This window comes from Delphinus delphis, chromosome 16 (assembly GCF_949987515.2).
Source record: "Delphinus delphis chromosome 16, mDelDel1.2, whole genome shotgun sequence".
Lineage (NCBI taxonomy): Eukaryota > Metazoa > Chordata > Mammalia > Artiodactyla > Delphinidae > Delphinus > Delphinus delphis.
In genome coordinates, this window is record NC_082698.1 from 11,380,033 (window position 1) to 11,394,025 (window position 13,993).

Below are 13,993 nucleotides of genomic sequence, written 5' to 3' on the forward strand. Positions count from 1 at the left end.
TACATCTGAATAAATAGAATAAAAAATTTATACTGTTTTGCTGTAATTTTTAATGTGTAGACTCATACTATTATATTTTGTCTTTCTTTTAAATTTGGCTATGAAGTGAAACTAACCATCTAAAAACCATATAGAAACAACAATAATATTAATAGTAGCAGAGCAGTAAGTGCCCAATAAATGTTAAGTCTGGTGCCACATTCTAAGAACCTTTTTTTAATATAAATTTATTTTATTTTTGGCTGCATTAGGTCTTCGTTGCTGAGCGTGGGCTTTCTCTATTTATGGTGAGCAGGGGCTACTCTTCGTTGTGGTGTGTGGGCTTCTCACTGCAGTGGCTTCTCTTGTCGCAGAGCATGGGCTCTAGGCATGCGGGCTTCAGTAGTTGTGGCACGTGGGCTCAGTAGTTGTGGCTTGTGGGCTCTAGAGTGCAGCCTCAGTAGTTTGGGCACACAGGCTTAGTTGCTCTGCGGCATGTGGGATCTTCCCGGATCAGGGCTCGAACCCATGTCCCCTGCAGTGGCAGGTGGATTCTTAACCACTGCGCCACCAGGGAAGTCCGAGCTTTTTAAAATAAATTATCTCATTTACTCCTCATAACCACCCTGTGCAATCAATACTCTTATTACCCCCATTTATAGATGAGGAGATAGAAGTTTGGAAAGGTTGAATTCTTTGCATGGGGTCAACACCTTGTACGTGCTAGGGCCAGGGCTTGATCTCCAAAGCCTGGCTGCTTCAATGTGACAGTAGAAGGCATCCCCAAAGGATAGTCACAAGGTTCTATCAGGAGAAAAAAACATGCTAGGAATGTCAACCTTGGAAATTCATTATCCAGGCGTTACAGGGCTGAAAGATCTAAAAGGGGACACTGAGGTGAGAGATATAATGACTCCAGGAAACAGCAGGGTTGGGGCACAAAGGGAAGAGGCTGGTTCTGTGGTGCCAAAGGAACCAAAGCCACAGAGAGGGTGCTGATGATGGGAATATAACACGGGTGAAGGAACTTGTCCCCTTGTCCTCCTCCAGCCTCATGGTCTTCCTTTAATGCCCTCTATTGGCAGAGCCTGACGTGGAACCAGCTGGTTGAGCAGAAAGGTGGTGTGCAGACCCCATGCCCCAATACAGAAGCGAGTGTTTGGAGCTGAGAGAAAAAGGTAAATGACTACACAGTGCCACCCAGTACAATTTTAAATGCTGGGCCTCACATTTTTGAAATGAGTACTTAAGAAAACGCCACTTGATTCAACTGATTTCTAGGAAAGGCTGTACTTTCCAGGTTTTAAAGCAACAAGGATGTTTGCATGCTGTAAATGTTCTATGGAACAAAGATTTTAGTTACTGGTTTACATGTGAAAAAAATTAAAAATGAATATTTACAATCCAGTGGACCCCAAATTACCTGCTGTTCCATGACCACTCGTGCAATGGCAGCTTGGACCACATTGGTGCGATCCAGGCAGTCCATGCAATTAACTCGAAAAATCCCTTCTTGTTTACATATTACTCCAGCTTGATCAACCCTTTTCAAAAACAGTATGGAATTACTTTACAATATGAAATACTTTAAAGTTTTCAAAACCCACAATTCTTCACAGTATAATAATAACAACAGCAACATTGGTTATCAATTTGCTTAGAATATTATTATGTGGCAGGCATTACTGAGACCTTTGTAGACGTTATTGTTAATTTACACAATAACTCAACAAAGAAGATATTATCCCCATTTTGGGGGGGGGGGGAAACAGGTACAGAAAGAGTGACTTGCCTGAGTCACACAACTACTAGGCAGAGCTGATACAAACCCTAGTTATGCTTTTCTACACATTTAAAACCAGAAGGCACTTTAAAACACCATCCCATTCCTCCTTTTTGACTTCAAGTAGAAATGCATCTAAATTAGCTTGAACAGACGAATTCACTCTATCACCCAGTGAGAAGTCATGCAGCATGCCTCACTCATCTAACTTCTCTAGCCACCTGTGGCCTTAAAATCTAATCAAATGTTCTCTCCTGTCCTTTAAGCCAACTTCTTCTTCCTACGTCTCCCCTGAAGAATCAACTTCCTTCTCTGATAATTTTTAAATGTCTCAAAACTGGGACCAAATACCTCTAAACCTTCATTCCCATGTTAGGGACCAAGAAGAAATGTAGATCATGGAGCGTCAGAAGGAATTAAAGAATAGTCACGGAGCACTCCATTCCATTTTGCTGTGACCACCTGACACCTTTGCCCTGTTCAAAGCTAACAATGCCTAATGACTCACACCCTTTTGAAAAGGAGAATAGGAATTGGGAAGCAAAACAAGAAAAACAAAAATCCTTTCTCAGCCTGCTATTATTTTAACACTTAGTGGTAATAGACAAATACATATGATTTCACAGACCAAGAGTCTGTCAAACTGATTTCTTACGAAATACCTACCAACACCACTTCATGTCAAGAATAATGTCATAAATGGCATCTGTTAGTGTTTGAACATTCTCAAACTTCATTCCTCGGCTAAAATACATGCCAAAAGGAAAAAAAAAAAAACTTTAATAATTTTTTTAAGCTTATGATACCTAAGGTTACTTGGAAAAATGAAAGAAAATTATTACTGTAAATATGAGAATAACACTACTTTAAATAGGCAATTATATAAATATTTATAACTAATCTTCATTATGAAAGAAAATATGCTTAAGAATACACTGAAACATATCACAGCCATCAGAAGCTTCTTTCCCCACCAAAATTTTCAATACCTATGTAAATGAACCCACATTAGAGTCAGGATTATGACAGAAGAAACTTGCTTTCAGAATACACACAAGTTAAAATTACCATCAAAATGATTGTTGTTTTTCCAGAGCAAACTCCAGTGGAGTTATCCTAAGGGAGAGCAGTATTACTAACAGTATAAAGATGAGCCTTAAGTAAGGGAACACTATTACTCCTGCCAGGCTCAAACTCAAGCAGACAGGGAAAGTTCCAGAAATTCTTTTACTGAAGGATAAAAGGAAAAAAGGAACTCTTAAGTCTCCAAGTCATTTTGGAACAAAAAGACTGTAAATATTTCAGGAAGAATTAACTTAAATTTTTAGGCAAAATAAAACCCGTATGTAAATGGAACTAAGTAAACAAATGATAGTCCTTTCCTCTCTAACAATGAGGAGAACAAGATTTTCTTCCCAACAAAGAGAAGAAAAACTAAGGTCCCTGTGGCAGTGTCTACCACAAACATTGGAACTGATCAAAACTCCTCTCAGGAAGCCATCTTACCAGTGCTCATGGAAGTCAAATGAAACATAAGTGAGGTGTGAGTTGTTAAAGAGCAACACTTGTTTCAGGTAAGCGTCGCCAATTATTTTCTCTCTTCCTGCCTGGTCTACCAAATTAATAATAACCTGTGAGAGTAAAGAAAAGGAAAAAATTTAGTTTAATCAGACATTAGACTCATAATTTTTACTGAATTTATTTAGAATTATGTTTTAGAAATAATTTATAGCCAGACTCAGAAATTAATCCACTCAAGCATCAATTTTTTTTTCCCTATAAGATTTTCATTTGTTACATTTAGGTTTATGAGAATTTACATCAATGGCATGAATAGCTTTTTTACACATTATACATTTGCGATAACCTCTTAGAATATAAAATGAAAACAAATTCCTTTATAATAGCAGGTATTTTAAATCTCTAGAATAATTTTTAAAGAAATATACAAAACCTACACACTGGACACTCTGAAACTTTGCTGAAACATGTAAAAGAAAACCTAAATAAATGGAGAGACACACCATGGTGCTAGATGGCAAGATTCAATATTGTAAAGATGTCAAGTCTCCCTAGGTTAATCTATATACTCAACAATCCCAATCAAAATTCAATCAGGATCTTTTTATGGACTTGGAAAATTAATTCTAAAGTTTATCTGGAAGAGTGGATAATACAGGAAAATATTTGAACACTAATAATAATAAAGGACTTGTCCCGTTGGAGAGCAAAACATACTTTAAATGTATAGTGATTAAAACTGTGGTACAAGTGCAGAAAAATGAATGACTCAACAGAACAGGTCAGATGGCCTAGAGACAGACGTATGTACTCTGAGGAATCTAAGCTATGGTTACATCATTCTGAGAGAAATATGGACTATACTATATGTGGACTATGTGTGGACTATACTATAGTGGTATACTACAAATGGTATTGGGATAACTGTCTGTTTACATGGAGGGGGACTTAAGTTAGCCCTCTACACTTCATTATACACAAAATAGATTCTAGATGCATTAATGATCTAAATATTTTTTCTTCAAGTTATAAAAAAGCTAGACGAAATGTTGGGATGATTTTTCCCTAATTGAAGGATGGCACTGACCTTCTAAGCATAACAAAAACCAGAGAGCGTAAAGAAAAGATGGACAGATTTGACAACATAAAAACATAAAACCTCTGTGTACTAAATGACAGAATAAGCAAAGGTTAAAAAAAAAATAAAGGACTACCTAGGGGAATATACCTGCAGCATAAAAACCATTAATATATAAAGAGTGCTATAAATTCAGTAAGGAAAAAAAATGGGTAAAGGATACAGAGGATATTCACAAGAGAAGATAAACAAATAGCCAATAAACACGAGACTACAACTTTAAAGAAACGTACATTTTAAAACAGGAAACCAGTTTTCACCTATAGACAGGCAAAAGCTGAACACTAAATGTAGACAGCATTAGTGAGTATATGGGGTAATGGGCACTGGCTCCCACTGTTACTGAGATTGTACACTGGTGTAATCTTTTTGGAAGCAACTGAATGGTAGGTATCAACCTAAAAGAAATGTAATGTTTGATCCAGCCATTTCACCTCTAGAACTTTATAAAGCACACAAGTGTTCCAAAATATATAAAGGATGTTTTCTGGAGAATTTTAGAATAGCAAAAACTATATCCTAAAGGTCCACCAATGGAGAAATGGTTAAATAATAGCCATGAGCTATTAAGTGAAAATAGTTGCAGAATAGTGTATATCCCATAGCTTATAGCCCTCTTTTGACTTAAATTTTGAATGTGTAATATTTATGTGTCAAGATGTTTTTTGCTGCAAATGACAAATTACTAACTCAAATCTCAGAACGGAAATTTGTTCTGAACCTCAGAAGTCGAGGTTGCACGGTTCCAGAACTGCTTCATTCAATGGTGACCAAAACCAGATCTATCTTTTTGTTCTGCCATCCTCGGCATATTAGTCAATCCTCAGGCTAATGACCTAGGCTTGACACAGCTGCAGCAGTACGAACCAAATCCAGACACAACCACCACAGAGGGATTGACTGTGGGTTCCTGTATCTCTTTTTATTAGAGCAGGAAATCTTGCCCAGAGCCTCCCAGCAGACTTCCCTTCACATCAGACCTCATTGGCCAAAGTGCCAAGAACAAACACAAGCCCACGCCTGTACCAAATACAGGCAAGAGCAACAGTAGTGACACCATGACTGAGTCAGACCGACCGTATGCCCACCTCCCAGAGAGCAATTACCCAGCGGATGAGGGTGGATAAAAGAACACTCTTGGGGTACTGTTAGAAAGGAACAAGTGTCTCCTCAACACATACGCCTATAAAGTTGATGAGTATAATGTGTACAAACAGGTTGTGAAAGTCAACAGGGAGCAGGAATGAGGGTGGAGAGGAGGTTATTTCTTCTACTTCCTTTACATACCTCACAATTACTTCAATTTTTACAGTGATTACGTGTTACATTTAAATTATGGTTTATTCTCTTCAATGCTACTTATAATTACACATATTGCGAATACATGAAATTTATTTACATTGTAAAAAATTCAAACGTAGATAAAGGTCACATCCTTCCTGACCACAAGCTAAGTCCACAGCCTTCCCTGAAGGTAACTCCCACTACAAGTTTGATGTGTACCCTTTCAGGCCATCTAAGTGCGTTCCTATATAAATGTGCATGCCATATGTAGGTGAGAACACATATATATGGAAGAGAATTACATATGACAGTTTTGTTTTGTGGGAGTTTTTAAATGGTAACATGCCATATGCTGTTACGCACTTTTTCTCACTCCACTATATGAGTTTAAGATCTTTTCACATTAGTACACACAGAGGTACCTCATCATTTTTTTTTTTTAAGAAGATGTTGGGCGTAGGAGTTTTTATTAATTTATTTATTTTTGCTGTGTTGGGTCTTTATTTCTGTGCGAGGGCTTTCTCTAGTTGTGGCAAGCGGGGGCCACTCTTCATCGCGGTGCATGGGCCTCTCTTGTTGCGGAGCACAGGCTCCAGATGCGCATGCTCAGTAGTTGTGGCTCACGGGCCTAGTTGCTCCGTGGCATGTGGTATCCTCCCAGACCAGGGCTCGAAACCGTGTCCCATGCATTGGCAGGCAGATTCTCAACCACGGTGCCACCAGGGAAGACCCCTCATCATTTTTAAGCATTTGTAGGCAGCACTTTAGATACGCTGTACTTTATTTACCCACTGACCTCCTGATGAACAAAGGGTTTTTTTATGCTGCAATAAGGAGGCTTATACATGCCTCCTTGATTGAACACATGTTTCTCTCAGGGAGATTTAAATTTTTTTGTCATCCTTGACAAAACTTGTACTTCCCGCCATTTTTCTTTTAGTCATTCTGGTTTTGTGAGTGGTGGTTTTAGTTTGCATTTCCCTGATGATTAACGACGTGGAACACCTTTTCATGTTTATTGGCCTTTGGACATCCTTTTTCATGAAGAATCTGCTCAAGTCTTTTGTCCAATTTTCTTTTGGGCTGTACACCTTTTTTATGGATTTATAGGACTTTTTAATGTACTCTAGATAAAAGTCCTTTGTCTTATATATGTCTTCTCCCGCTTTGTGAATTGCCTTTCCATTCTCTTAATGGTGCCTTTTAATAATCAGAAGTTCTTTTATTTCAGTGAAGTCAAATTTATCAATTTTTTCATTATGGTTGGTGCTTAAGTCCTATTTAATTTTAATAAATAATATTTATAACATATAGTAGTATTTTAATATTCAAAATATTTGATCATTCAATAAAGTTTCAGTAAATAAAATTTTAGTAAAAATTAAACACTTAGTAAAGTCATTTTTTTTCATTATGGTTAGTGCTTTTAAAGCCCCGTTTAAGACCCAAGGTCAAAAGATGTTCTATATTTTCCTTTAAAAGGCTTATTAACCTTTCACATTTAGATCCACATCCATCTGGAACTGATTTCTGTATATGGTATGTAGGATAGATATCAAAAGACAAATTACTGGATTAACAGTATAAGCATATTTTATTTTATTTTTTGCAGTACGCGGGCCTCTCACTGTTGCAGCCTCTCCCGTTGCGGAGCACAGGCTCCGGACGCGCAGGCTCAGCGGCCATGGCTCACAGGCCCAGCCGCTCCGCGGCACGTGGGATCTTCCCGGACCAGGGCACGAACCCGTGTCCCCTGCATCAGCAGGCAGACTCTCAACCACTGTGCCACCAGGGAAGCCCAAGCATATTTTATTTTGATTGATAATACCATTCAAAATGGCTATAGCAACTTATGCTGCTCCCAGCAATGTGTGAGCGTTCTCATTTCCCCAGTTACCTGCCTTTATCTCTTACTACAAACTTTATATTTTTTTTCAATATGAGGGTTTGCTTTTTATTTCCCTGATGGGACTTTCTTTGAGATTGCACAAAATTTATATATTAACAACTGAAATCTATTCAATATTGAGTCTTTCCTTCCAGGAACATGGTATTTTCTCTCCGTTTATTCAAGTCTTCTTTTACGTTTTTCAGTGATCCTCCCCTCCCAACACCCTTGCCCCCATATACATGCTATCTTTTTTGTACGTTCGGTAGATTTCAGGTTGTTTCTTCCTATTTTTGTTACTGTTAGAAGAATGCATCCCATGGCATTACACCTTCAGACTGGTCATTGCTAATGAATAAGAGAGTTACTGATTAGTCTATATTAATCTGTATGAAATCTGGTCATCTTATTGAACTTGTATTTCACCTAACAGTTCTCAATTGATTTTGGTTTATATGTTCACATACCTACATATGAATGTATGAATAAATAAGAACGGTGGGCCGAGAAAAAAGATATTGAAGGATACATACCAAATTGTTACCTCAAAGAGATGGACCTATAGGTGGTACTGAGAGATGCTTTTCCTATCCTACTCCAGATACTTCTCAGATTGTAGTAACTGACAGTAGATTAATCTCATCTAAAAACAGTCTAAAGTAGCTGACTCAATGATAATTCTTAAAGAATATAAAGAACACTCTTAGCTATGTGTTCTTTAACTTCACGAGAAATGCCATTTTGCTTAATTATGAATCGTATATTATTTTCATGAAATTTAAAGAAACATGCATAACCATTTCTAAAAATATGAAGGAACACTTATTACTACAGATCAAAACCCACCTGTTTTTTGTAAATTTTCAGTTGTTCTTCAAAATGGGCACAGAAATAGGCGACAGTGTCCTTTTCACCTACAAAGAAGTGATACAAAATCTTTTTTTCCTTCCCATGTGTAACACAGAAATTAGTGTCTATTCCACCTTTACGTTTACTTTTACATAATTTATTGACAGCCCAAATGTAACTAAGATTGTCTAAAACCAATATTTTAAAATGAAATGCTAAGCAGAAGATCTCTGATTTTTTTCCCCCAATTAGACTAAACTGAAATACTGAAGGTGGCAACTATGAAATGACATTTATTATTTATATAACCAGCCAACTTGTCAGAAAAGGTTTCATGTAGTTCATAAAAAATTAATAAAAACCCCTTTAAAACAAGGATGTTAAAAACTGAAGTTTTACTGAATTCTCACAAATATAAATTGTTTTGAGAGAAAAATATTCTGAAAACAATTTTTAAAATCAGCCTCTTTCAGTAATCTAATTAGATTGACATGACTTAGCTATTCCAGTGCTAAAGTTAAAATACTGGAAGAAATTAAGTCCTTAATATTTAAAACAACAACAAACCTTTCCCAGCAAAACATGTGAGTAAAGGCATCCTATCTATTCCTTGTAGATGCTGTCTTATTTAAGATATTTCCTGCTTCTATAAATAATGGCCATATTTACACTTTCCCAAAATTAAGCATGTAATAAAGTATTCTTTAAAGAAACAACAAATTAAAATCTGTGAATTAAGCTCTGTTTTGATTTCTTTTGGAATCTTTTTATTGTCAATTACTTAAATTGTCAACAACCATTATTACTTTTGTGATTATTATATCACTATTAAATTTTACCATGAGTTATTATTTTAAATGAAGTATCTGGCAAAACAAATCCAAACCTATGAAGTATCTAATATTTTTAAAAACTCCCTCTGAAATCATCGTCTGCAAACCAAATAACTGACAGGCTTACTTCTGTCCAGCCGAGGTCTTGGATTATATCGATACCCAACCTGGCTCCAAAACACAGGCACAGAGCCTCGTGTTTGAATAAATGACAAGGTATGATTATGCACATGAATTAACTGCTCAGTCTCCACATAATTTGCAACATTTCCATTTTTATCCACTCCTCTTCGTTTATAACGCATTCCTAAAAGAAAATTAAAACAAAACAGCAACATTGAAAAAAAAAATTACTCTCACTAGATATGCTTCTTAACCAAATCTGTGTCTTTCAGGACAGCCTTGGGGATCTAATGAGCAACTGCCAGGCAGAACAGTATCAACTTACCCCAGATCATGCCTGTATTCATCGTTTTTTAAAAGTTGAAGCTGAGATAGTTCCTGTGAACTGAAAGAGGAGGTTTTTCCCAAAGGTGCTAGCACTCGGGAAGGATTTATTACTGTGATACAGGCTGTCAGTAGGAACAATGGTATCTAGAAGCACATCCCAAGTGACTTTCTGCTCTTTTCCACATATATACCTCCTTTTCTTTTCCCTTTTGTTAACTCTCTCCCATTCACTTCTCTCCAAAAACTTGGTCCCCAATTATATCACACTATTGAGAGTCACTGGGCACTTTGAAGCCAACTGTGTTTCCAAATCCATTATTGTCATTACCATTTCAATACATCTGCAGATGTTGCATTCTCGCCTGGATTTAATTTGTACACTATTACAGCCCTCCACTCACCTGCTCTGTGTCTACTTCGGCGTGAAATGAGAGCCACTAGGAAGCGTGGGTGAATGTCATCTACGCAGGTGGACTCCTGAGGGGGGGTCTCCGGGCTGCTTTTCTCATCGTCAGATGACTCATTATAATTAACCACAAGTTCTTCAATCTGCACAAAACCTTGAATAATGGGGATAATCCAAAAGTCCACATCCGGTGTCTGAAAATAATATGAACATCATGTTGCTCCTATTCTGTACAGCACTGCTACTTCCTTAAACCCAAGCAGTAGTTAGCACATACTTGTTGTTAGTTTATTAGAAGCAGAAACCTTCCATCCTTTAACTATATTTTCTGCTTTCTGGAGAACACTAAGGAATGGGGGGGGGGGCAGAGGTGAGAGCCTTTCCTTTTGTTTATGGTGGTCATTCATAAGAAGAGCTGCCTGAAAGGGACCACAGCTGCTGGGTACAAATTCAAGCTCCACCACTTACTTCCTGACGCAGGTGAATCACTTAACCTTGCCATGCCTCGGCATTCTGCTTTGTGAAATAAGAAAAACGACAACCTCATAAGGTTGTTGTGAAGATTAAATGAGTAAAATCTAAAAAGTGTTTGGCATAGTGCCTGCCTAATAGTAAGGATTTAATAAATGTGGCTATTATGGTTCTTCCTGCTGGTATAGAAGAAAATAAAGCTTAAAGGTTGATTTTCAACCCCCAATTGTATTAAGCCTTTAATTAAATACAACCAACTCTGATCACTTTATTATGAAACACAGAGGTCTATTCTACTTTCTAGTTTAGAAAAAGTCTTGCTCTGCCAAGCTAAAATCCAAGTAGTCAATGAACCAAAAAAAGAATCCTTTCCATAAATATCTTATTTTAAAAAGTCATCCAATGTAATTAGGAGAGTATTAATTAAAGTTAGAGATTTCCTCTTAGTCTTTCCGACTAAGAATACTCAGATTTCTCAACTGACTGTATGCAGGGACAGTAAAGGATGAAAAGTGCTCCAGAGAAGCTGTTCTTAGCCCCTCCCTCCCTCCTATCTCCGTATCTGTATCTAGCCTTAATCTCAGCATCAACTTCAAATCCACCCCTTCTTTCACAGTCTAAAGTAGCTGTGAAATACACTACTTATATACTCCAGGTCCTATCTCACAGTTTTGTTTTATGGAGGCTGTAGATAGGATCTTAGGAAGGTGGTTAGAGTTGAAAATAGTGAAGCAAAGGATCTATCTGCATTCATTACTTTTATCACCATTCTCATTATTTATATTTTTGTTTTAGCAATAAATACAAAACTCTCAGCGGGAACGGAGATCGGTATGCTACGAAATGCCACCTTTATTGTAAGTCATCGATTTTAAATGGTAATGCTACGTGTCTGACAAAAACTCTGCAAAACACATTAGAGCTCAATATGTCAGCAAACAGGACAAATACTCATTACAGACACCCTTATTTTTCTCCCCCTATCATTAAGTCTTGGTGGTCATGGTTTGATCAGCATCATAGAGAGGCAAGAACATTTTAGAGAGGTAAGCCATGATAGATACCTAGTTTTAGACACCACCAGATAAATAGGTCAAAATCATTTATACTAACCACCACCAATAGGGAGAAACAGAAAGAAAAAAGGTTTGAACTTTCTCAAAGGTTAAGAAAAAGATAATCTGTGACCCTATTCAACTTTTTGCTCAATTTGTGTCCAAAACAGTAACTGGCACATGGCAGGCTTTCGATAAATATTGGTTGATTGACCGAATAAATGAACTGTCTTTGGACAGTCATAATTCTCCAATATACATGACAGAGTAAAGGAAGAAGGTAATCATTAAACCTGAAGGAACCTCATGCAATAATTTCATCATACCCCCTGTCTTCCCTGATTCGAATACTTGTAGTACTGGAACGTTCTTAGAGATTTGTCTACTCCAATTTCCATATGAGGAAACAGGAACATTAAATGACTGGTATCACTAAAGGAAAACCGGGCTTCAACACTTCCAATGGGTACAAACAAAATATCTTTTACAGGAACTCTATGGATATTAGTTCCACAGCCTTAAATTATGACTGTTCTATGGAAACCTGCTAAAAAGATAAGCCTGTGGCTATATAGTCAAATTATGAACTATGAATATTTAAAGTAGTGCCCTGGTTTTCCCTAGCTAAATGATTCTCATTCTACAGGGGAAAACATTACGTGAGATTTAAAATTTTTTAGTACAACTTAAAAATATTTGCCTAACAACTATAAACTACCTTAGAATATTTCAGAAACAACTACTCACACCAATCTCAGTAAGGTCTTGTATCATGTATTTATTCCAAAAAAATCGGTCATCAACCTGGAAAAGGTAGAAAACAAACAGTTCAGAAACATGTTGTTTCAGTTCTCCTATAGAAGCCAAACGGGTCCATAAATTGTTCTGGTGGCAAACCCTGCTCTGAGCTGTGAGAGGTACCTTTTGCCAGAGAGGACAGGGGTCCTTCTCCCCAGCACTCTGCCTCTGCACTGAATTGGTCAGGTCATAGGTCAAGCTATAGTAAAAGGATTCTGAGTCCATGAACATCTTCAGCAACTCCTCAAGTAATCTTCTCTCCAACTTCTCCTTTTCTTTACTTTCCTTAACCTGTAAGAAATGAATCTACTATTACTGCAGGAATTAAATGTAAAGCATTGTGTGGATACCACACAACTCCCTAGGAGCAAAGTAAAAAATAACCCCAAGGATACGCAGAGATGGTTCTTTAATATGACAAATAGTTTGAAAGTAAGTTTATTAGCAGGAAAGTCACCCCTCAATTGAAAACTAATCAAAGATGAATTCCAAGCCCATAGCAATTAAATTCTTACTTTCTTTTTATTAGGAGCAGACACATTGGATTTAATATGCGTAAAGGTCTTCAGTAGAAACTTTGAGTCATCAGGAGATGGTATAATCTTCTCTGGTTTGTTAATTCCAAAATGATGCTTCTTACAGAGCTAAATAATAGGAGAAAGAGAATTCATTATTACTAATATCTGCTTGCTTAATGTTCAAGTGTGAGTGCAGAAGTGTCACTATTCCTCAAGCACTGTGGTTAAAACATCAAGAGCAGGTAAAATGACCCAGCAGACAACTGATATTAGAAAACACAGCTGTGGTTTCAAGGATTAGAAAGCTACAGTAGAGGATAAGCAAAGAATACAGGGCAGGATATACTTAGGATTTAGGGGTAGAAAATTCAGGTTAGGATGATAGTAAGTTCTTATGTAATATAACTGAAGAATAAAATGCTCTGGTTGGGATTCATTAACGCTTTAAAAATTGGCATCAAAGATTAAAAATAGTGCAAAATACACATATGCTATGCTCTAGTCACACTTCTTTAGAGCAATATATGCTAAATATTCATGCTAGTTAATTGAGTGTTTTGGGTGAGAAGTTGCCAAGAGTCTGCTCTATTGAGAATGTTAAAAGCTGGACGTTTCAACCACTCTCTCGCCTCCTATCGTCACACACACTAATGAAATCAGCATAAAAACACACTCTTTGGGTCCAGAGATTAAGTTTGAAGCAGAAAGTAGGGGCTGCAGGAAATATGCAGTCCAACCAACAAAGGTGATGAAGAGGATGGGAAGGTGTTAAGACAAGAGAAGGGCACAGAGGTTCTACAGAGGACTACCTGGTTAAAGTCAAGCGTTTTACATATAATTTCATGTGGCTCAACACACAAAGCAAATATTCTGAAAGGGATACAAGGATTCTATTAACCATATGCAGACTAATTCCATTTTTTCAATACACTGGTTTTATTGCTATGCTAAGTGGTAGACACCTGTTAAGAGCTAACAGTTACTAAATGGTTATCATTAGTAGTGTCTTATTTACAAAAT

The 13,993-nt window shown here is 37.1% G+C and overlaps 1 protein-coding gene across 6 annotated transcripts in view; it reads right to left on the bottom strand.

The window, feature by feature from the left end:
* The window catches only part of INPP5F (inositol polyphosphate-5-phosphatase F), a 98,722-nt gene that overhangs the window by 20,841 nt on the left and 63,888 nt on the right, over positions 1-13,993 (bottom strand). For all 6 annotated transcript variants that reach the window (XR_009522389.1, XM_060033955.1, XM_060033952.1 and 3 more), the window contains exons 4-12: positions 12,971-13,099; positions 12,579-12,746; positions 12,405-12,461; positions 10,127-10,325; positions 9,403-9,582; positions 8,440-8,507; positions 3,269-3,393; positions 2,429-2,506; positions 1,403-1,523 (exon numbers count right to left, since the gene is read on the bottom strand). Coding sequence is in view for 5 of the 6 variants with exons in the window: in XM_060033955.1 (XP_059889938.1) it covers positions 1,403-1,523; positions 2,429-2,506; positions 3,269-3,393; positions 8,440-8,507; positions 9,403-9,582; positions 10,127-10,325; positions 12,405-12,461; positions 12,579-12,746; positions 12,971-13,099 (1,125 nt within the window). In the remaining variant the exon portion in view is untranslated. The remainder of the gene's footprint in view (positions 1-1,402; positions 1,524-2,428; positions 2,507-3,268; positions 3,394-8,439; positions 8,508-9,402; positions 9,583-10,126; positions 10,326-12,404; positions 12,462-12,578; positions 12,747-12,970; positions 13,100-13,993) is intronic.